The sequence below is a fragment of the Desarmillaria tabescens genome, assembly GCF_030435595.1.
Source record: "Desarmillaria tabescens strain CCBAS 213 chromosome Unknown EV420scaffold_16, whole genome shotgun sequence".
NCBI lineage: Eukaryota > Fungi > Basidiomycota > Agaricomycetes > Agaricales > Physalacriaceae > Desarmillaria > Desarmillaria tabescens.
In genome coordinates, this window is record NW_026848315.1 from 331,921 (window position 1) to 352,390 (window position 20,470).

Below are 20,470 nucleotides of genomic sequence, written 5' to 3' on the forward strand. Positions count from 1 at the left end.
ACGACCAGGTATCATCATCTGTGTCGTCATCTCCATTGGTCTCCGTGTCCCAATTTTCCCGGATACGTTCAAGGTTTTGGAGATTCACCTCTTCTTCTTCGTCGGGATTGTCGTCGGGAAGGGCAATAACGTCGATGATTTCGGAAGAGGGATAAGAGTCTTGTTGGGTGTCAGAGTGTTTTGGATTTGTACACTCCGAGGAATACACGGTTTCGATGTCGGTGACACATGGGGTATCGGGATCATGGTATTCGACGGGCAGATTGCGTGGTATCTTGTCGTCGAATCCGATTGTCTTCCCTTTGTTGTTTACCGTCCAAATCATTTTTTGGATTCGGGTTTCATAGTCATTGACGAGGTCTTCGGCGTGGGCCATGTCTGAACGTTTTACCCATGAGTTTTCCTCTGCCGGATATCCTTTCCATTTGACCAGATACTCTGTAATGGTGCGACGAGTTCACCCGCGACCAATAACTTGATCCCTCTCTCCAACGATCTCCTCGATCTCATATTCTTCTTCCTCGTCGATTAGTTCCGGGGGCGGTCGTTCAGGTCGTGGTTGATTGGGGAATTCCGGAGCTTGGTACGGCGTTAATAGGGACTCGTTGAATCGATTATGAATGCGCCATTTCGTAGGGAGTTTCAGTTCGTACGCTGACGCTCCTTTCTTGGCAACGATTGCGAAGGGTCCTACCCTCCTATCTCCCAATTTCTTCGTTGGACGGGGAAGGTTTAGGTTGGTAGAATCCAACCACACCTTGTCGCCGACTTGGTAGTTCCGTGCCTTCCCTTTGTGCTTATCATAAGCCCTCTTCATCGATTCTGCCGCTCGCTCGAGCGACTCTTTCGCCTTCTCCTGCACTTCCTGAATCCCTTGAACGAGTTTTGAGGCAGCCGGTACTGCGTCTGAACGTTGCGCCGCCTTGATCACTTGCCCGTCACGTCCGAAAACTACCTTGTACGGGGAGAAACCCGTGGCCGAGTGTTTTCGGTTATTGTGAGTGAATGCGGCAAGGGGTAACCAATCGCTCCAATCGTCTTGGCGATAACTAACAAACATTTTGAGATACTTCTCAATTTCTTGATTGACTCTCTCGGTTTGTCCATCCGTCTGAGGGTGATACGCTGTGGAAGGGTTCCCGGTTACATGAAGAAGGGCATAGAATTCTTTCATGAATTTGGATACAAAGACGGCTCCTCTGTCAGATATGATCTTTTCGGGCATCACTCCGTAAGGCACGTAAACGTAGTCCCGTAGAATTTTTGCAAATCCTAAGGAAGATAGTTCCTCGGTGCACGCGATGGGGATGATGGTTTTAGAAAATCTGTCGACGAGGACGAGAATGGAGTTATTTCCCTTGGAATCCGGAAGTTTGGTGATCATGTCGACCGAAATGTGTGTCCATGGTCGATCTGGGACTTCGTTCGGGTGAAGGGGGGCCTTTTTCGGTCGGCGATCTGCCTTTGTTCATTGGCAGACTTCGCATCCCTTGACGTACGCCTCTACTTCAGAACGCATTCTGGGCCACCAGTAATCTCGAAGGATCAATTCTTTTGTCTTTTCTATCCTCGGGTGCCCGGCGGTTGCGTGATCATGCCGCAGGGCTATGATCTGCCCTCGAAGGTCACGGTCTACGGGTACATAGATTTTGTCTGTCATACCATAACAGGTCTTGGTCGCGAGAAACGCCCTTCTCATGGTTCAGTGAGTCGGAGATCCCTCGGTCCCAGCGACGAGGATCGTGAGTTGCCACCTTGATGCGCTCGTGCAATTCTTCGGCAGTGGGCATGATGAGGGCCCTAAAGTGCTCTGCCTTGAGCGCTACTACGTCTCGATTGTCTCCTTTACCCTGATCGTGGTCTGCCCTCCTAGATAGAAGGTCTGCCTTTCGGTTTTGAGCCCCGGGCTTGTGGTGTAGGGTAAACTGGTATTCCGCTAGCTCGGTAACCCACCGAGCTTGTCGTCGGTTGAGTTTCTGAGGTTTGCGGAAATATTGGAGATTAGAGTGATCCGTCCAAATCTCGAAATCCTCCCTAGCCCCCATGAGATATTGGCGCCACTCTTCGAGAGCGATCATAATGGCCAAAAGCTCCTTGTCGTAGATTTCATAGTTACGCTCTGTAACCGAAAGGGCTTTAGAGAGAAAAGCGACTGGTCGCCATTTCTCGTCTTGCCACTGAGAAAGTACAGCTCCTATCGCTCCCTCGCTCGAGTCTGCCTCTACTCGGAACCGCCCCCGATCAAGAGGAATGGCCAGTACCACGTCTTCACGGAACAGCTCCTTAAGCTTTTCAAATGCCTTTTGTTGTGCCTCCCCCCATGTCCACTCCTGTTTCCCGGTCAGCATCGTCAGGGGCCTGACGTGCTTGCTGTAATCGCGAATGAACCGTCGATAAAAGTTACAGAACCCGAGGAAGGACTGCAACTCTTGTTTCCTTCGAGGGACCGGCCAATCCAAGAGACCCGCGATCTTGACGGGGTCCATGCGGATCTTCCCTTCACTGATAATTACCCCAAGATACTCGGTTTCCTCTACTTCAAACTCGCACTTTTCCGCTTTGAGGAATAAGTGGTTTTCTCGTAGAATTTGGAGAACCTTTCGTACGATTTTCCTGTGCTCCGCCTTAGTCTTGGAGGCGATGAGGATGTCGTCCAAATATACGGAAACCTCTCCAGCGGCTATGAGGTCCTTGAAGATGTCATTCATCATCCACTGGAACGTGGCGGGCGAATTGGTAAGCCCGAAGAACATTACCAATGGTTCATAGAGACCTCGATTGGTGCGAAAGGCCGCCTTCCATTCATCTCCCTGCTTGATTCGTACATTATTGTACCCCCAGCGTACGTCCAACTTAGTGAAGTACTTGGCGTTCTTCAACCGGTCCATGAGCTCTCCGATTAAAGGCAACGGATATCGATTCTTGATTGTCATCTCGTTGAGCTTCCGATAGTCCTGAACCGGGCGCAGCTTGCCGTCCTTCTTTTTGACAAAGAAGAACGGTGATGCCATGGGAGATTTCGAGGGTTGGATCCGGCCGGTAGATAGGTTCTCGTCTAAGAACTTGTCTAATTCCTCCTGCTCCGCGTGGTTGAGGGGATACACCTTGCAGTCCAGGTTGGCGTTGGCATTGGGGATTAGCTCAATGGCGTGATCCCAGGGTTTACGAGGGGGTAATTCGTCGAAGTTTTCTTTGTCGAAGATATCTTTGAACTCCCGATATTCTTCAGGCACTATTTCTTCGAACGACTTAGTGGCCTTCTTGGCATTGGCTTTGGCCGCCAGCTCGTTGGCCCTGGTCCCCATAGCGCGTACATGGAAGGCTTCTTCGAAATCTATTACTAGGATGGTGTCCCCTTCCTCGTATTCGTCCCATCGCGCCGAGGGATCGGTGTCAGGAAGGGAAAAGGGGATTTTTCTGCACGCGCACCGAGCCAGGGTAACTGCTCCGGTGTCCCAATCGATGAGCGGGTTATGACGTTGCAGCCAGTCATGTCCTAGGAACAAGGGAGTGGAGCCCAGATCGACTACCGTGAGTTCGATCCGCTCCACGTGATCTCCTATTCGTAGCCGTACCTCAGCATACTCGGTGATATCTCCTCCTTTGTTGCGAGTGCCGTCGGCATTGTAGACCGGAACGGGTCGGGCCGCCTTTTTAAGATTAAGGCCGTGTTCATGAGCCCAGTCACGGTCGATCGAACTTCCCGTAGCACCACTATCCACTAGGGCGCTTACGGCGTGAGTCTCTCGGGTATCCAACGTCTCCAGTTGCACCTTTATTGAAACGTTCCGCCCCTTTCTACCTCGTATGTACATCGGAGGCTTTTGTAAGTCCTCCATCCACTGCCACTTCTCTCGCGCCTGGCTAGCCATCTCCGTCTGCTCCTCCAACTGATGACACAGCTGGTCCGTGACCTCCCCCCGACGTCGGGGGTGTACCCATCCATTGAGAACGGCTCTTGCTGCTGCGTCCCCGCGGGCAATGCGTAATGCCCGGCGGGTCCACAGGGTCCCGTGGGGTTCGTAGTACATGTCTGGGATTACCTTTTTGTCGCGAGGGGTCGCGGTCAGCGATACAGCGGGGGAAGATGCTCGTTTCGGGATCACGACTGGGATGTCGGACCGTAAGTGGGCTTCCTCATCTTCTACCTCCTCTAAAGAGACCGAAGGGGTCTTCCCTCGAAGTGGCATTTGGTCACCGGGACGAGAAAGGTCCCGAGGCGGCACTTGGGCGCCTTTGGTAGTCGAGGTGGTGGAGGAGGGCTCGCTGCCCTGTGTTCGGCCCTGGCCAAGGGCGCTTGTGCGCGGCGTTGTAACCTCCACAGTCGATCCATTCCTTATGCTCTTCCTGGACCCGGCGGTACTTCGGGTAACCCTTCGCGGGGGCACACATATTGGCTCCCTCGAAAGGTCCTCACTGTTTGCTGATATAAGGGCTACTGGGTGAGGGTGGTCGTTCGAGTTCACGGCCTCAGCTGCTTTTCCGACGCTTCCTGCTGGAACAGACGGCCTCACAGGCGAGGACGCAGGCCCAGCGGGCTGGGTTGTCGACCTTTCTCCCACTCCGGGGTGACCTCCCTTCGTCAAGGGTGCAGTCGGGACTCGACCTAGGGGGCTCTGCCCTCGAGGGGCTTTCCCTGTGCAGTGAGCCGGGGGTTCCTGAGCTCGGACGGCCCCTAGGGGTTCAGTACTGGGCGCGGGCTGCGTGGAGTGGCGGAAATCCCCTCCTACGCCGTTAATTTTTTGCGATTCCTTGTCCTTAGCGTCTTCATCTGGTAACACGGCAATGAGATTGGTATATTGTTCAAACGGAGTACCTACATACGTAGTATAAGTCCGACTAGAATTACATGAGTGCGTACCGACAGAAACTAAGTCCTTAGCCGACGCCGTCGAATCGCTTATTTCGACGCCGGCTCGTCTTTTGACGACTTCTCCCCTCCCTTGACTTCTTCGACCTTCGTGTCCTTTCCGAGATCTTCCTTTTCAGCTTCAGCGAGCAATTGGCGAAGACGCGCGACGTTGGGTTTTTTGCGAGGTGGGAGTTTGACGGGAAGCCACTTGGACTTATCGTCTGGACATTTGTGCTTCGGGTTCCACCCGGTGTTCCCACACTTGAAGCATCGCTTATCGGACCGCAACTTGTCGATCTCCATCGGCTGCCCGGCACCTCCGTAGGTGGTTCCTGTGGCATCCTTCTTGTCGCTGCTAGAACCCGATCCCTTTGATTGGTTGCCTCGACCCGAACCGCTTGGGTTCGGGGAGGTCTTACTGGTGAGACCCTGGGCTACATCGTACCTGTAGTTGGCATCGATCCGAAGGACTCGTGCCTTCCATTGCGCGTAGGTTGTGGGGCGCTCATTGTCCCCATGCATAACCGTCTTGCGCACTGTGGGCCTAATCGCCGCTTCCACCGCTTCGAACATCTGCTTTTCGTCTCCGAATTCCCCGCACTTGTGAGCCAACCGCTCGAACTTCGCGAAGAATTCGACTGCGGATTTGAATTCCGACTGTCGAACCTTCTTCCATTCGGCCTTCCATATCGCGAGCTCCGCAACTTCTCGGAATTCTATCGTGAGGTCACGGGAGAATTCGTCCCAGGTAGGGAATCTCCAATGACCCCGATTGTCCCGGTACTTATAGTATTGGTCGCCCCACCACTCCTTCGCCTTCTCCCGTAGGTACCCTTGGGCGAAGGTGATGCGATAGGGGTTTTGCCCCTGGTCGTTCATGGTGAAGTGGGTTGGGAATACTTGAAAGTACATCTCGCAGTGATGGAGGAAACGGTTGATGTCCGTGGATTCCCCGGTAAAATACTCGGGTTGCGTGATCAACTTTGGTTTAACATCGTTCCATGGGTTATTGTCCTTCCCCGCGGCCAACGTCCAAGGGGGAATTGGATCCGGGGGCGATGGCATGTGGGGCGGCACCGGAGGGTTGGGTGGTCGCGGTAGGGATCGTAGTCGATAATTGTCCCCTGGCGGTGGATAGTCGCCGGGGTATGCTGGCTGTCGTGGGGGCTGAGTTGGCGGCTGAGTTGGGACCGTGGACTGTTTTCCTTTGTCCGAGGGTCCTGCGCCGGGATCATCCATATCGTCGTCGTCAGGGCCGGCACCCGCCCAAAACTCTTCAGTTTCGAGTGGGTTCGGCATCGGCTGAGGGCGTCGGTACGGTTCGCACCCTCGTTGAGGCGCTCCCGGGTTCATCATATTCCATACGATGGCCGCCCAATGCCACGTTTCTACTTCGAGTATATTCTTCATGAGGTAGACGTCCCCCATGTTTTTTGCGGCTTGATAATCGACCCCCGCGTCAGTGAATAACCACTGGGGGTCCTTTTCCATATGTTCCATAATGATTTCGTATAATCCGTGCCACGGGAGGATATTGAAAATATCAGGTCGCGGGGTCGGACCCCGTAGCATGACCTGAGTTACTGCCGCCATTACTGTTGGTTCGAGAGCCTGGTTGGGCGGACGACTCGGCATCCTTGGCCTCCTGCCTCTCTCGGGCGAGTCGGTCAAGCTCCTTGTTCCGCCTCCACCTCCCGATGTCGGAGTCCTCATTGGTGATCTCCTCCTGATAGACTCTCCAAGCTCGGGCTCTGGCTTCGAGGTCGGTCCCTGCCCTTCGGGCATATCCTGTGTAGCGGACGGCGGCCGCTCGTATTCGGTTGTCCACTTCTCTGGGAGTGGCGTCGGGCTCGAGGGGGAGGTCCCAGAAGCCATTGGGCCCGTAGAGGGCATCCTCCTCGGCGCGTCGGATGCGTGCATCGTGCGCTCGGCCTCGCTCCATTCTGGCCTGAACTTCTGGGGACTCCCGGACATCTCGAGGGAGTCAGAGGGACTCGACGTACGTGTGGTAGAGAAGCGGCCACGGACGCTGGGCTGGAGGGACGGGGTCGGCGAAGGCTCGTGACGCGACTGACGGTTCCCAGTTGGAGATTCCGGCGAGACGCTCGGAAGAGGTAACTGTTCCAAGTTCCTCGGCGTCGTAATCTGGGAACTCGCCCCAAAGCTCCCCATCCGTCGGCTCGTGCGCGGGGACGGGGGAAGGGAGTATTGGGGCCTCGGACCCTTCAGAGACCGGGTCGGACTCTCCGCTGGTCGGGACTCCGGCCACAGGAGTCTCTTCCCCGTCGTCGGCGTAGACCCAACTGGTGTCGGGGTACCAGGTGACCGGGGGTCCTCTATTGGTTGGCCAGGCCCTTGGAACAGACTGTGGGTGAGCTGCACCGGTGGTAGCCGCGGAGGCTCCGAGGCCAAGCTCTCCGGAATCGTCGTAGAAGTCGTCTCGGCGACTCCTGTTGCGTGCCATTCTTGCGCGATCTCTTGCATCGTCCGCCACGATCCTTCTGCTGCGGGCTTCTTTCCATGCCCCTGTGTGTCCCCACCCTGAGTGGGTTCCCTCGCTCGAGGAGCCTCCGGAATCGGGGGCATCTTCCTCCTCACCCGAGTAGAGGTCGTTGAGGAGGTCGTCGAGTCGGGTTCTTTCCCACTCGGTGAGCTCGTCCCCTTCGAACTCGGTGTCAGGGCTTTCTTCGCCCTCGACCAGATTCCTGGTGCCTTGTCTTCGGCTTCTGTTGTCGCCAGACTCGCCTTGGACTGGAGACTGGTCGAAGAGACCTGGTAAGGGCGAGTCTCCTCGGTCGAGGAGTACCCCCCGGGTATCGGTGATGTCGATGGAATCGGCTGCTGCGCTGGAAGCGCTTCTGTAGGAGTCGGTGCTCGACTCTGAGGATCGCGAGCTGGGTCGCGACGATGTGTAGAGGGATCCTCCAGGTTCCCCGGAGGCGGTGGATTCGACATCTTGCAGACTCTGCTGGGATGCCGCGGGAATGTGAATTACCAGTGGTGGATACGCCGGCGCGCTGGGAATGTAATGAATGGGGAGTTGTGCGCGGATTTGTCTCCGCTGGCAACAACGGCGAAGTTGGTACAAAGTAATGGAGCAGAAAAAGAGTATAAAAGTCGCAAAGACGGCGAGAATGGATTCGGACCAGGGCATTCATCCGGGGATCTATCCGTGGCGTAAGTCGACGATGGACCATGCAAGCTGGTAGACAGCAAGGATGGTGAGAACGATGAGAAGGGCGATAATCAAGCTAAGGTCGGTTTCGTAGTTGGAGCCGTTCATTAACAGGATTTCGCAGTTTTCGGAATCGGGAGCGCTCGTCACTATCAACAAGGTGATTGTCAATAGGGAGGCGAGTTGGAGGGCGAGGATGAAGGGTTTAATTGTTTTAGAAATGGCGTAGGAATCCGACCCAGAGTAGCAGGAGGAATCCTGCAAACACTGGTGATGGGATGTATACGCAGGCGAGGAACACTCGAAGGATGGTTACGACAACCAATCCTAGAGGGTCGTTAAGAAGGAATTGCAGCACGGAGAATGCCACAACAATGAAGAGAATGACAGGGAAAATGTTGGGCAACGGTAAGTCGTTGGGCAACGGAAGACGAGCTTCGGCTAAATGTTAGCCACTAACTCTAATCGACTTAGATCGTACTAAGGTCGCTACTCGCACTTCGGTAGACGACGCTTTAGCAAGTCAAAGGCGACGTAAGTCGATGGGACAGATAGTCACGAAGGACGGAGTTCGATGTTAGGTAGAATTAACCTTAGCCGAAGCTGGGGTTCAGACCAGCTGAGGCTCTACTTAAATACACGTGAGTAATCTAAAAATACTACTGCACAGTCAGTCCGTGATGATCGCGCGTCGCGTAATCCGGCTGACTAAAGAAAAGAAAAGAAAAGAAAAGGAAAGAAAAAGAAAAAGAAAAGAATAACCGTAACATTGACGCCATCTCATCCCCCTCCGATCTGTCCCATTGGGCCTTTTGCCATCAGCCATCCATTCTTTTCTTGGGAGCTGCAATGTCGGCTAAGAAGAACTCATGATTGGACTGCGGTGTGAGGCTCTGAGCAAGATCGGATGAAGCTGAATAGATGAGTCGAAGGATGTTGTGGTTGTGGTTGAACTTCTGATACATCCGTCAAAGTGCGGAACTTGAAGGAAGACCGTCGGCCCGATTCCGAGTCCTATGTATATAGGATACTCGGTTATTATGCTGTCCTGAACTGACCATGGGAATAAATCTATTTGGGGTATCAATCCATCACGGCATTTGCCGACTTGGCTACCTGAGCAAATCGTGGGAATATTTCTATTCATTCACGGCAATTGCCGTCCTGCCTGAGCTGATCGTGGGAACCTTTTCTATTTGTTCGCATCCTCTGCTCTCATTATTCCCATCTTTTCCCGTCTGTCCATCCATTCTTTCCTGATCAGCACTCACTCGATTGTTTTCTCTTTTCTTGTTCTTTGGCCCATTTTCATCTCCAGCATTCAAGGTCTCTATATGTTACTTTGATTGACACACTTTTCCAACTGTTTTCTTGTCTTCTTTTCAGACTTTTTAGGAAAAAGATCACCATCGAATGGCATGGATTCTCGCCCTTTCAGCAGTGGTACTATGGGAGATCAGCATGTGCAACTGAGTCGGGGTATGCAAATTGAGTTTCTCGATACATTCCCTTTAGTTTTGGACCTCAGAAAAATTCACGGATGTAGAAATGATGTATCTCAAGATGTCACAACAGTCAGAACTTCAAATTTTCAAGAGGGTGTTGCATGGGATATGAAACAGTACCGAAAATGGGTTGCTGTGTTAGGTTGCAGCACCCTATAGCTGCATATAGTAGAACGCTAAAGGCTGGGAAAGACTAGTTAACATACTACAGTCATAATATTATTCTCCAGACAAATTTGCGAGGCAACAGAGAGTATGGAAGCTCTTGAACGAAAGGATGAAGAAAAAATGCGTGACAAAATGTGACAAGATGCCCCTTCAGGCCTCACTGTGATGGCCCGTGACACGAATTTGCATATATCGAATTTTTGGCACTTTCACTCGGCATCTTGCCGACACCAGCACTGTTGCTCGTAGCACCTGTAAAAAAAGATCACGCATTTACAAGCTGTTTTTCAGTATATATCTAAGTTATTGGGAGAAAGGAGCTAATGGACCACACTACAGAAAATGATTTGTCGAATTTTTGCATATCCTGGCCATCCATAGTACTGGGAGATCGCAAGTGTGAGGAACCAGCAGGGGACGATCACCTGAAAAACTGGAAAGCCTTTTGTGTCTGAGGACCTCTTTTCCCAGACCATTGATACAGATCATCTACTGCCTATGAGCCTCATGGATTTTAGGGTCCAGATGTACATGATGAAGAGGCTGTGGACTTATATGAAGCAGTATGAGAATACGGAGAGCTGGACTAATATTATGATTCTTCAGCTGGTGCGTCGTTTCTATGTTTTCTTGCCATCATTGACTGAACCGCTGTAGATGCACCATATGTTGGTTTTCCAGAGTATGCACGATTTTTTGGGTGGTGACATTCCAGTTATATGCATTGATTGGGACAAGGAACTTGTGGATGCAGCGATGTATTATTTGGTCGAGCTGAGTGCTGATAAATGGACGAAGGAAGAATGTGAGGCGAAATGTGTGTAATCCTTTCTCTAAAATTCTCTAGCTAATACTAGACTTTGTATAGTCTGCCAAGTCTCTGCAAAGGCACATGGTCATAACTCCTTTTTCTACTAAGTCGATCTATGTGTTCGTGCCCTGTTGCTCAATGAGGAGATCAGCTACATCCTGCCATTCATCATTATTTTAGAAGCTAGGAAGGATGGTGAGCACTACCCCCAATTTCCTCCTTTCTGTCGTAGCTCATCGCCTTACAGGCAAGGCTCATGCGTTCTTCACTCATCTATCCTGCTGTCCACTGCCCTCCATCCTCAACACCCTCCCAAAGGTATGTGGAAGCGCCTCCTGCACCGACTCCAAGTGTATCTGAATGTGGCGCATTGAGGATTGCTGCAGCCTGCACTATCGTAGCCCAGTGGTCCGAGAGCTCTAACACTACGAAGATCGTGTGGTGTGTATCCTTTGGAGATGCAAAGCAGAACCTGAGCTGGGCACGGATGGGAAGGTGGTTGGTCTCCAGAGGTATCAGAAGTGTAAGGAGGTCTTGTATTGCTATTGGGAGCATCAGGTGTGTTTCGTGCTGTTTGAAGGAGGTTTTTCCCGATATAAGTATTTCAGTCGTTGGATTGGCCTACCCATAAACGCATTTGCAAGGCTCCTCCTTAGGTTGACAAAGTAAGCATTCTGTTTCTATATCCTAACCCGTTTTGCCTCTGACGGCTAACAGAAATGAAATGACTGCACTTTAAGTCTAATATTTTAGTGCTGTAAACTATGGAATACTATATGCTATGCATCATGTAATGCTTTTTCTCGTCATCTTGCCATGCAGCATGTCGACGTGTCTCCGCCTGGGCCCTTGCTAGGCAACAAAACTAGTTCTGATATCAGATCTGTAAACCTTATAGCAAGAAGTACCGGTTCCCAAGCATGCAACGGAGAGTGAAAGATTGATACGCTTCATTAGCATCTCCCAGCTTGACGATTCTTTCTCAACGTTCTCAGGAAAGCCACCTCATTTCCTTCATATGTCTTTGTATTGTCATTTACCACTTATTTTATCGATGATGGCAGTTCCCTTGTTGTCTCATTCATATGCCAAAGCGTGTGTAACCGTTCGGGATGTGAAGTGGTACAGATGAACCTGACACCATTTTCATGCACATCCGTTATAGCTACTAGTCCATGAATCCAATTATTATTGTTATGTTTTTCTTTTGTTTTTTTGTTTAAAAAGGCATAGGACTCGGACCTGCCATGCGGATGCATTGGCCTTCACCAACTAGTAGATAGAATGCTAACAGTGATGAGAAGTAAAGTTAATATTTGTCAGAAGTATCATGCGGGGCATTTCAGGCAAGTGGTTGAGCAGTGAAAAAACGGAAATGCATCACTTGTGACTAGTAAACCCCTTTTCACTGGTCCCAAGTGTTTCGCTGTTTGGGGGTGTAGAAAGCCGATCGCGGGACAGCGCGTAACAGGTCACGGTACCGATTTGAACACTCAGTATTAGCCGGTGCCCCTTATCTTTTACTTTGTCTGTTTCAAACTTAATCCTTGCTTATACTCTGGCTACTGTACGGCATGCCTGACATCTTACTTTGCTTTGGAGCGTCTCCGGGGTATTTGATATGTTACGTCTCTACCCATCGTCAACCCCATGCAACTACTCGGAACTAGCTCTGTCAGACCCGCACATGTTGCACCTTAAGTCGCCAAAGGCCTCACGCTCCGGACTTGCCTTCGACTCCGGATGCTGAGGATAAAGCGACATTGAACACCCTTCCTACTTGAACACGCGTGGCCGATCTGAATCCCTAGTTCAAAGTGCTTGTCGGATCTCGACGTTCCTTATTTTTCTGATCTGCGTATTGTGTTGACTTGGTTGTAATTTCATGACTCTATCTCACACCGTCTTCTTGCGTACTGCATCAACAACGATTTTCTTCACTTCATTCGTATTGCTTGCTACTGTGTTTTGGTTTATTTCATAGTGATACAATTTCTGAGCTCGAGGATATGTACTTGTGAAATCAACAGTCATGGGACGCATACTACTTACTAGCATTACTATGTGCGACATTTTCCGTCGTTGACCACTACCTCGCCGATATACTGGACAAAAACACTTCCTGCCTTGGCTTTCAAATTGATCACGTCTCCAGTCCCCTCAGACCATGCAGCAAGATTGCCTATAGAACATTCCCTCCGCTTCTTCCACCACCAACAGTGCAGTAGAGAACTGCACATCGCGACGAGCGGTAACATTCAACGGTCCCTCCAAGCGCTTCCGCGGGATCCAAAGGTAGATGTTCCCTGAACTGGAGTACACGTTCATGAGACATAGCGGTCCTGGGCGAGTCGGATCGTCCGGAGAGATGGTGCCAGGTAAATGCTACATGACGTCAACAGTGCCACGACTTGTGAAAGGAAAACAGCGTACTAAACGAATCTCGATATCGCCGCGAGAGCGTATGTCAACTCGGAAATTGGTCTGCCGGTCTGACTTTATGACTTCAATGTTTGTGTCGATTTCTCCCCTTTTGGCTATAATGTTAAGGTTGTTCCTCTGAATTACCTTAACATTGTCCTCATAGGTCACTGATTCATAGGGAGTTCTGGGAGGTAGAAGTGTTGACGGAACAGAGATCGCAGGGTCTATGAGAAAGTTTTGTTCGATAGGGCCCGAATTTTGAACGATCGTCATATAGTTGCCAGGTCGCTTAGATTGACGATGAGTCTGAGGCTGACGGTGTGACTGCATGACTTCTTTTTCTCGGTTGGAATATGATTATGAGACGAGTCTTGTCTCGAACTTCTGGATAGCTGAGCGCTCCTCTGCTGTATCAAGGTATCAGATGATCTTATCGCAGAGGCATCGACGTAGAACTCCATACCACAAGAGCTGGTTTCAATACAACGAAAGCCGGCGATGGCTCTTTCTCTGCTGGAGAGTCGAAATTGTGCTATCATCGTACCCATCGTTCAGCTGCCTACACTTTTGCATTCGCAACCAATCGTGAGATAGGAGGCTATACTATCCATTTTGTGCACAAATGCCCTGTAGTTACAGGGGAACGAGTTGTACACAAATCCCTGTAACTACAGGGAGCAGCATTTGTACACAGCTCAGGGAATGGCCTGTAGCACAAGCGCTCAGCTCGTGCACAGCCATGCCAGAGTTGTCACGCTTGGATTTCCCATGCTTTGCTACACCCTACGCTCCACCCCTCCCGCTCGTCATTGCCCGCTTCCCACTCTATTTTTCCCCTTTTGTATTGAGGCTGTATTGTTCATTTAATACAATTCATCCCAGTAACTACATGTGCTTGGATGCATTTACTGTGGGAATATAGCATTCCCAATCTGATAGTGGATTCAATTTTGGGGATAGTAGATGGATATGGTGTGTTTTTTTGGTATAAAATGTGCACTAATGACTCTATCATGACTATATTTAATGCATGTATGAACTAGTGAAAAAAGAACATTTGGAGTGGATTTCCGGAATTTGCCGGACAACCCCTAAATTGACTGCAGCAAGCAATGGATTGCAATTGTACAGTCATGAAGCTCTTCCATCCCTCTAAAATCAAATATATTGGTGTCTATTGGCATTTATATATCATGTATAGCTTAGTTATTCATATATTCTAGCTGATTTGTAGATAAATATGAATTATGGTGTCAAATGCAAGTACTCTACATCCTTTATCCCATAGTACATGTTCAAATGAGAATACAGAGTCAATAAAACCATGGATTTCATCTATTCTGAGTAGTATATATCTGAAAATGTACCTGCCCTGAAACCGTGATACAATTTTATTTTGGTCAGATGAAAGTGCACGGAGGTCAAATTTCTAACAGTTCTTCTAAGCAATGAAGTGAGTAACGATGTTTCTATGAGAAGATCGCTGTGGATCAGACACTTTGTTTGGATAGTATACTACGTAATCTCATATATGCAGCCCATTGTATTCATTTCTACGGTGTATAGAACAGCATACAATGAGTATATGCTAGCAAATGAACCAAAAAGCGGTTTTTCAACCGTAAAATGCATATTAGTCAAGGCTGGGATTCATTTAATATATAGGAAAGTATAGAACTATACTGTATAATACAATATCATTACATTCCGATGATTCTCGGGCCTTCGGGATGCAGGAATGGAGCAGAGGATGCATCCCCGGTATTCATTCCATTCGCTCAATCGCTCCGGTCCGTGAAACCGCAGAGTGATCGAGTGGCTGTGCCACTTCTTTTTCCGCTTCTTTCCCTCACCATGCGCGGGACGACGACGGCGATGGCGGCCAGGGAGGTAACAGCAATGACGTGAGGGAGGAGGCCTTTAGCATGAATATCCAATGACTAGATATATTCCTTTACTCCATATATCTACTTGTTAAATAATACAATATTATTTTTATACAAGCCATGGGATGGGATCAGATTTTGCGAAAGGGAACAGGAAGCATGGGAAAAAGTAATCAAGAGACGATGCACATGGTTCCTATCACCGGCTGTGACGAAAAAGGCAGCCCTATAGTTACTTTTGTATTGGATTTTATTTTTGGCTCGATTGTAGTATCACTTTGCTTGTCGAGCACAGTGCCTAAGGACCCTAGCACGTCGAAGGCGACAGCGAGCTCGACTGCTCACATAATCACGCACCAGGCAGTCACAAGAGGCGTCACAAGATGGCTGACTCACCACAGCAGGGGTGTATAGTACCATTCCCTGACCTGTGCACACAAATGGCTCCCCTGTAGTTACAGGGATTTGTGTACAACTCGCCCCCCTGTAACTACAGGGATTTGTGTACAACACGGACAGGAAAGGTTGGAGATAGAGACATCCACCGATGACACTATAACCGTTAAAGTTTGCTACGGACGATAGGCTGCCGTGGGGTAAAGGTCACAAAAAAGGTTGGGAAGGGATCGACACTCACAGTATACCTGGATCGCGATTTATCAAGGAAGACAATAGACTCTGAGCGCCTATTTTCAAAGTTATCTAAGAATACGACACAGGTAGGTCGGGTCTCGTGTATGCTGACTCCAATAGAGTTATCCACCTCGTGGACAGACCATGAGAGAAAACAGCAATTTAGACACCGTCCCTCAATAGGTGTATAGCGTTCCTCTGTCTAGGAATGTGACTAGGCGCAATGTCTAGGGCAGCAAAGTTTATCGCAATGTACTACCACAGTACCGAAAGTCGGCAAGACTGATGCTAACTACGGACAAAAATATGGACAGCTTTTCGGGCCTCAAATGAACGATTCGGAACGCATCCGATTCCTGGACTCCACCGCGTCACGGTAGGCAGCGGTGTATTGGGCTTCACACCTTAGCCTCAGGCTTAAGGTACCATGCCAGAACTTTATGTAAAGCCAGATGCTCCGGACTGGCCTCGAATGCAGGTGCTGGGCATAAAGCAACATTAAGCTCCCTTTCAGTGGCAGACGCGAATTCAGTAGTCCGATAGCCAGTCAGTCTGCGAGTGTATAAATAATCCCTTGAGTGTATGCCTGTCGAATTTCGATGCTCAATATTTTCTCTGACCTGCGTATTGCATTGATTTGATTATAATTTCATGATGGTTCTCACACCGTAATCCAACACTTTCATACCGTATCACACGTCGCCTCGTTCACGCTGTGTAATATGATATCCAGTAACTCATTTCTATACTCATGACATTTCTGAGCTCGGAGATACAGAGAAAAAAAAATCTAAGACTACAGGATTCAGCGGCAGCCAAATTATCAAGCAATGATACAGCCCCCGCTTTCAGGCTTCACAACCGGCTCGTCATTATATTGCACCAACACTCCTCCCGCTTTAGCTTCTAAATTGATCACATCTCCCATCCCTTCCGACCATGCGGCAAAGTTACCGATAAAACACTCCCTGCGCTTGCCCCTCTCGTTGAAGGTGGTCAAGTCCTTCGTCAGTGCAGAGGAGAACGATACGTCGCGGCGACTGGTAATATTCAACGGTCCTTCCATGCGCTTCCGCGGAATCAACAAGTAAATGTTCCCCGAACTCGCATAGACGTCCATGATGCACAACGGTCCTGGACGGATCGGATCGTCAGGAGAGACGTTGCCAGGCAAACGCTACACGGCGTTAAAAGCATAATGACTTGCGAATGGAAAAGACTTACTAATCGAATCACGATATCACCGCAAGCACGTACGTCAATTCGGCAACGGGTCAGCCAGTCTGACTTCATGACTTCAATGTTTACGTCGATTTCTCCCCACTTGGCTTCGATATTAAGATTGTTCCTACTATTCTCTGTTTCATGAGCAGTCAGGGGAGGTAAAAGCTCCGACGGAACAGAAAGTGTAGGGTTAATGAGAAACTCTTGTTTGATAGGGCCCGAATCTCGAATAATCGTCATGTAATTGCCAGGTTGCCTAGGAGGCGGGGTAGTCTGAGAACGAGATCCATAAGGCGGAGGCGGAGATTGTGGTGGCATGATGGATAAGTTCTTTTTCTCAGTCTGAATATGATTTAGAAGAGACGCCTGGATAACGATGGGTAAGTACCTTGTTTGTATTCGACCTTCCAGACGCTGGCTGGACACTCCTCTGCTGTTCCTGGACAAGAGAACGTATCAGACGATCTCATCACAGAGGCATCAGCTCGGAACTCTGGCATACCACAAGAGCTGGACTCAGTGCAACGGGGGCCAGCAACAGCTGTTCTTCCTCTGCTGGAGAGTCGAAATCGTGCTATCATCATACCCATCGTTCAGCTGCCTGCACTTCTGCCCTCGCAATGAAGCGTGAGAGATGCAGATACCCACTAAGGACTCGGACGCTAAAACCAAAGCTTGCTCGACGGCAGGCTGGTGTTGGATGAGAGTCAACACAGGTCAAGGTATATTGTGGGGGATTGACAACCCACAGATTTCTTGGATCGCGGCTTGCGAGTCATCAAGGAGGAGACGAACAGTCGTCTTTGAGCGCCTATTCCTTTACCTAAGAATACGACGTAAGCTGGTTCAATACAGTTTCCGCCTTGTGGACACGCCGCTGTGAGAGAAAACGGTAATCTAAGCGCCCAAATACCAGAGAAAGTTGTTGAAGCGACAAGTTGAACTACGATACGTTGCGTTTCATGAGACTATTTACACAGAAAATCCATTGGTTGGGTTTGGACAAGGTGGCTTTGGCTGAAATGTAGTTGTAATAGATGAGAATACAGACTGGCGCTTAACGGCGGTATGCGATCGAACCATCCGAATAATCAGGCCTGGGGTTGAGCAGAAGCGAAGCTACCCATGACGTTGTTAAGTAGAGTGTTGAAAGTGCAAGGTTTGGAATTTGAAATTCATGCACGAGAAATGACTGTTGAGATTGGTTAGTGACTGTCGTAGCAACTACAAATACAACTATATAACAAAGATATTTCACTTGTATATCCAAGATGCTATTGTTCATATGGTACAAGATATCATCCATCTACCATGGCGCACTGGGTGGTTGGACGACCGTACGAGGCTCCAAGAAAGGCCTTCCTGCCGCAGCGGAGGAAGACGAAGATGGAGTGTACCTCACACCGGTGCTTCGTATCGGCCCGAGTGACTCCTCCCATGGTGGTCTTGTATTCGTCGCAAATGGATTCTCATCTACGTTCACACTCAGATCCGGACCATCTGGGCGGATGGTATGTCGGAAGGGCCTGGAACCCGCAAAATGTGGTGGGCGCGTTAAAGGGCGGTTAGTATTATGGAGGAACGGAGGTATAGCTGGAGGAGGTATGTCCGTCACCGTATCACCATCGTCATCCAACACGATGGGTGATGAACGTGTACCTGCACCCTGCATGCGGTCCGATTGGGTTACTTGGCCCCATGCGGGTCTTGGCGGATAATCAGGGCGAAGAGGTAGCGGCGGCTGCATTGTTACAGGACTCGGAGGATTTTCGTTCGGTATAGACCTGAGTAAAGACTCGTAGTTGCTTGGACGGGCCGTATGGTGTAAGCCTGGTGGTCTCTGACCCCAGCGGGGGGCAGGAGGGTTGTGTATTGGTGGTGGATTTGGTATACCTCTTTCTATATGGGCTCGGATAGGTCCTAAGTCTGCCCGCGAATGAGCCATAAACATATTGTTGTGTCGATTAGGACCAGATAAATCTGTTTGAGTCGAAAGTCTGCGCATACGATGAACTGGTGGATGAGGAGGAAGTGGCGGTAACGTCGGTAGCGGCTCGGTAGCTCTCGGCCTCTCGTTCCTATTACGAAGGTTCATTTGTTCCAGATTCTGTCTCGTAAGGGGAGCATTCCCCCTCATACAGGAGGCGCTCTTGCAGGAGGATGACGGTCAGGAGGCGGCCCAAGGAAAGGCAAAAACCAGTTGTCAATGCCGTCACCGCCACGAAAAGGAAGTTGTCCATGTCCCAATGCTAGCAAGTCGCGGCTGGCACAATCGCATGCTCCCCACTTGGCATTGCAATGATAGCAGAACTGTGTGCCGCAGCGACATGTCATATGGCTACATCCCACGGAAAGCTCGACGAGATTGCTACACCCAGGACAAGTCGCCCATTTCTTCTTATCAGCTAAAGCCCGTACCTCTTGTTCTAAAGCATCTGATGCACAGCTATGCGAAAGTATGTCTCCACTTGCAATATTTCCGCGACAAGAATTGCAGGTAATCGTGGTACAGGAACATGTCAGTGGAGCGGAGGGTGACTTGCCGTCATTTTTAGGACCCAGGAAGCGACTGCATTTGGGATTGGAGCAATAGACACGTATAGGAGTCGAGAACTCGATGGACTTTTCTTTGAATGCAGCTACAACAGTGGCTTCGACGTGAGATTGCACAAATTCGATTGGGATAGGATCACGGCAGCATTTAGGCGGGAAGAGAGACTCGTCTTTGGTTGCTGCAGATATAAGCGCCTCCATACATGAGGCATCAAATGTATGACCGCATGGTGCTGTTATTATAGGTCCTTCAATGTTATCAAAGCAGACGGAGCAAGTAGATCTGGTACTATATAAGCAAAATGAGAGGCAAACAAAGAAGGAGCCGACGTACGGTTCGCCGACACTGCGGCCCCTGGAGGATGATGCAGCTGGGATCACGGGGCGAAACGGTCTGCGAACCGGCTAGTGTGAGATGAGGCGAAAATACACCGATATCATACTCACCGTCGAGGAGGTTGGTGCCATAAAGGAAAGGGATTGACTTGAAAGTCCTCTGGACCATCCCGTTCAAAAGGACGATCAAAGTTCCGAAGAGCCCTTTGTCGTTGTCTGTTTGGAAGTGGTGCTGCTGCCTCCCGAATCCTATCACGAAAGCGGGGTGGCTCCCAGTCGTGAAAAAGCTGTTCAACCAGAGGGTCGGGAAGCGGTGCATGACCAAACTGCCCAAACCGGAGGAGATTATCCCTCGCATCCTCTGCAAATAGCCTCAATGCCACGTCTTCGTCGCTCATGGGAAAATGGGAGTGGTGCAGCGCTTGCTGGTCGAGAAAATGGTTGACCTCCTCGAAACTGAAGCGGCCGGCGAAGACGTCCGGAATGTGGTCGTGAAAGTCCATTGCTGGCCGGAGAGATGAGAAGAGGACACAACGTCCTCGAAGATAGGAACAAAGCTGACTTTTTGTAGGATCCCAACAAAAGGACCAAAACGTGTCATAAGACCCTTTCATCCCAATTTAGATAACTGCTTATTCGCCCATTTAACTACGGTGAGGAGTCCTGGAAATGTAGTCAGCATGTACAGCGTGTCGCTGTGAGTACTCGAGGAACGTTTCAGCTACCTTGGCCACAGATACCTACTGTAACAAGCTGTAACATCTACGAAAGCATTTGCAGTAGCACTACATGCGTAGTGATAGTTTAGATTTTCTGAGTATATGTTATTTTAGCTAACGACGGCAGTACAGGTCTGCACAACAATGGAAGCAGTTCCATTGTTCTGCGCCATCGTAGCCAACG

At 49.9% G+C, this 20,470-nt stretch overlaps 4 protein-coding genes across 4 annotated transcripts; 1 reads left to right on the plus strand and 3 right to left on the minus strand.

Moving 5' to 3' along the window:
- Positions 1 to 10,198: 10,198 nt before the first annotated feature.
- On the plus strand, positions 10,199 to 10,912 carry EV420DRAFT_1642520 (uncharacterized protein; the record flags this gene model as incomplete). The annotated part of the gene is made up of 6 exons (XM_060477375.1): positions 10,199 to 10,309; positions 10,358 to 10,517; positions 10,548 to 10,562; positions 10,620 to 10,706; positions 10,759 to 10,829; positions 10,898 to 10,912. The coding sequence occupies 6 exons, from the start codon at positions 10,199 to 10,201 to the stop codon at positions 10,910 to 10,912; spliced, it is 459 nt and encodes a 152-aa protein (XP_060331046.1).
- Positions 10,913 to 12,671: 1,759 nt separating this feature from the next.
- Positions 12,672 to 13,265, minus strand: EV420DRAFT_1678899 (uncharacterized protein; the record flags this gene model as incomplete). Its single annotated transcript, XM_060479187.1, has 2 exons — positions 12,672 to 12,896; positions 12,945 to 13,265. The coding sequence occupies 2 exons, from the start codon at positions 13,263 to 13,265 to the stop codon at positions 12,672 to 12,674; spliced, it is 546 nt and encodes a 181-aa protein (XP_060331047.1).
- Positions 13,266 to 16,277: 3,012 nt separating this feature from the next.
- EV420DRAFT_1642522 (uncharacterized protein) lies at positions 16,278 to 16,996 on the minus strand (the record flags this gene model as incomplete). The annotated part of the gene is made up of 2 exons (XM_060477376.1): positions 16,278 to 16,631; positions 16,679 to 16,996. 2 exons carry the CDS (start codon positions 16,994 to 16,996, stop codon positions 16,278 to 16,280), a joined length of 672 nt encoding a protein of 223 aa, XP_060331048.1.
- Positions 16,997 to 18,811: 1,815 nt separating this feature from the next.
- On the minus strand, positions 18,812 to 20,070 carry EV420DRAFT_1479475 (uncharacterized protein; the record flags this gene model as incomplete). The annotated part of the gene is made up of 3 exons (XM_060469581.1): positions 18,812 to 19,520; positions 19,566 to 19,625; positions 19,679 to 20,070. 3 exons carry the CDS (start codon positions 20,068 to 20,070, stop codon positions 18,812 to 18,814), a joined length of 1,161 nt encoding a protein of 386 aa, XP_060331049.1.
- Positions 20,071 to 20,470: the final 400 nt, after the last annotated feature.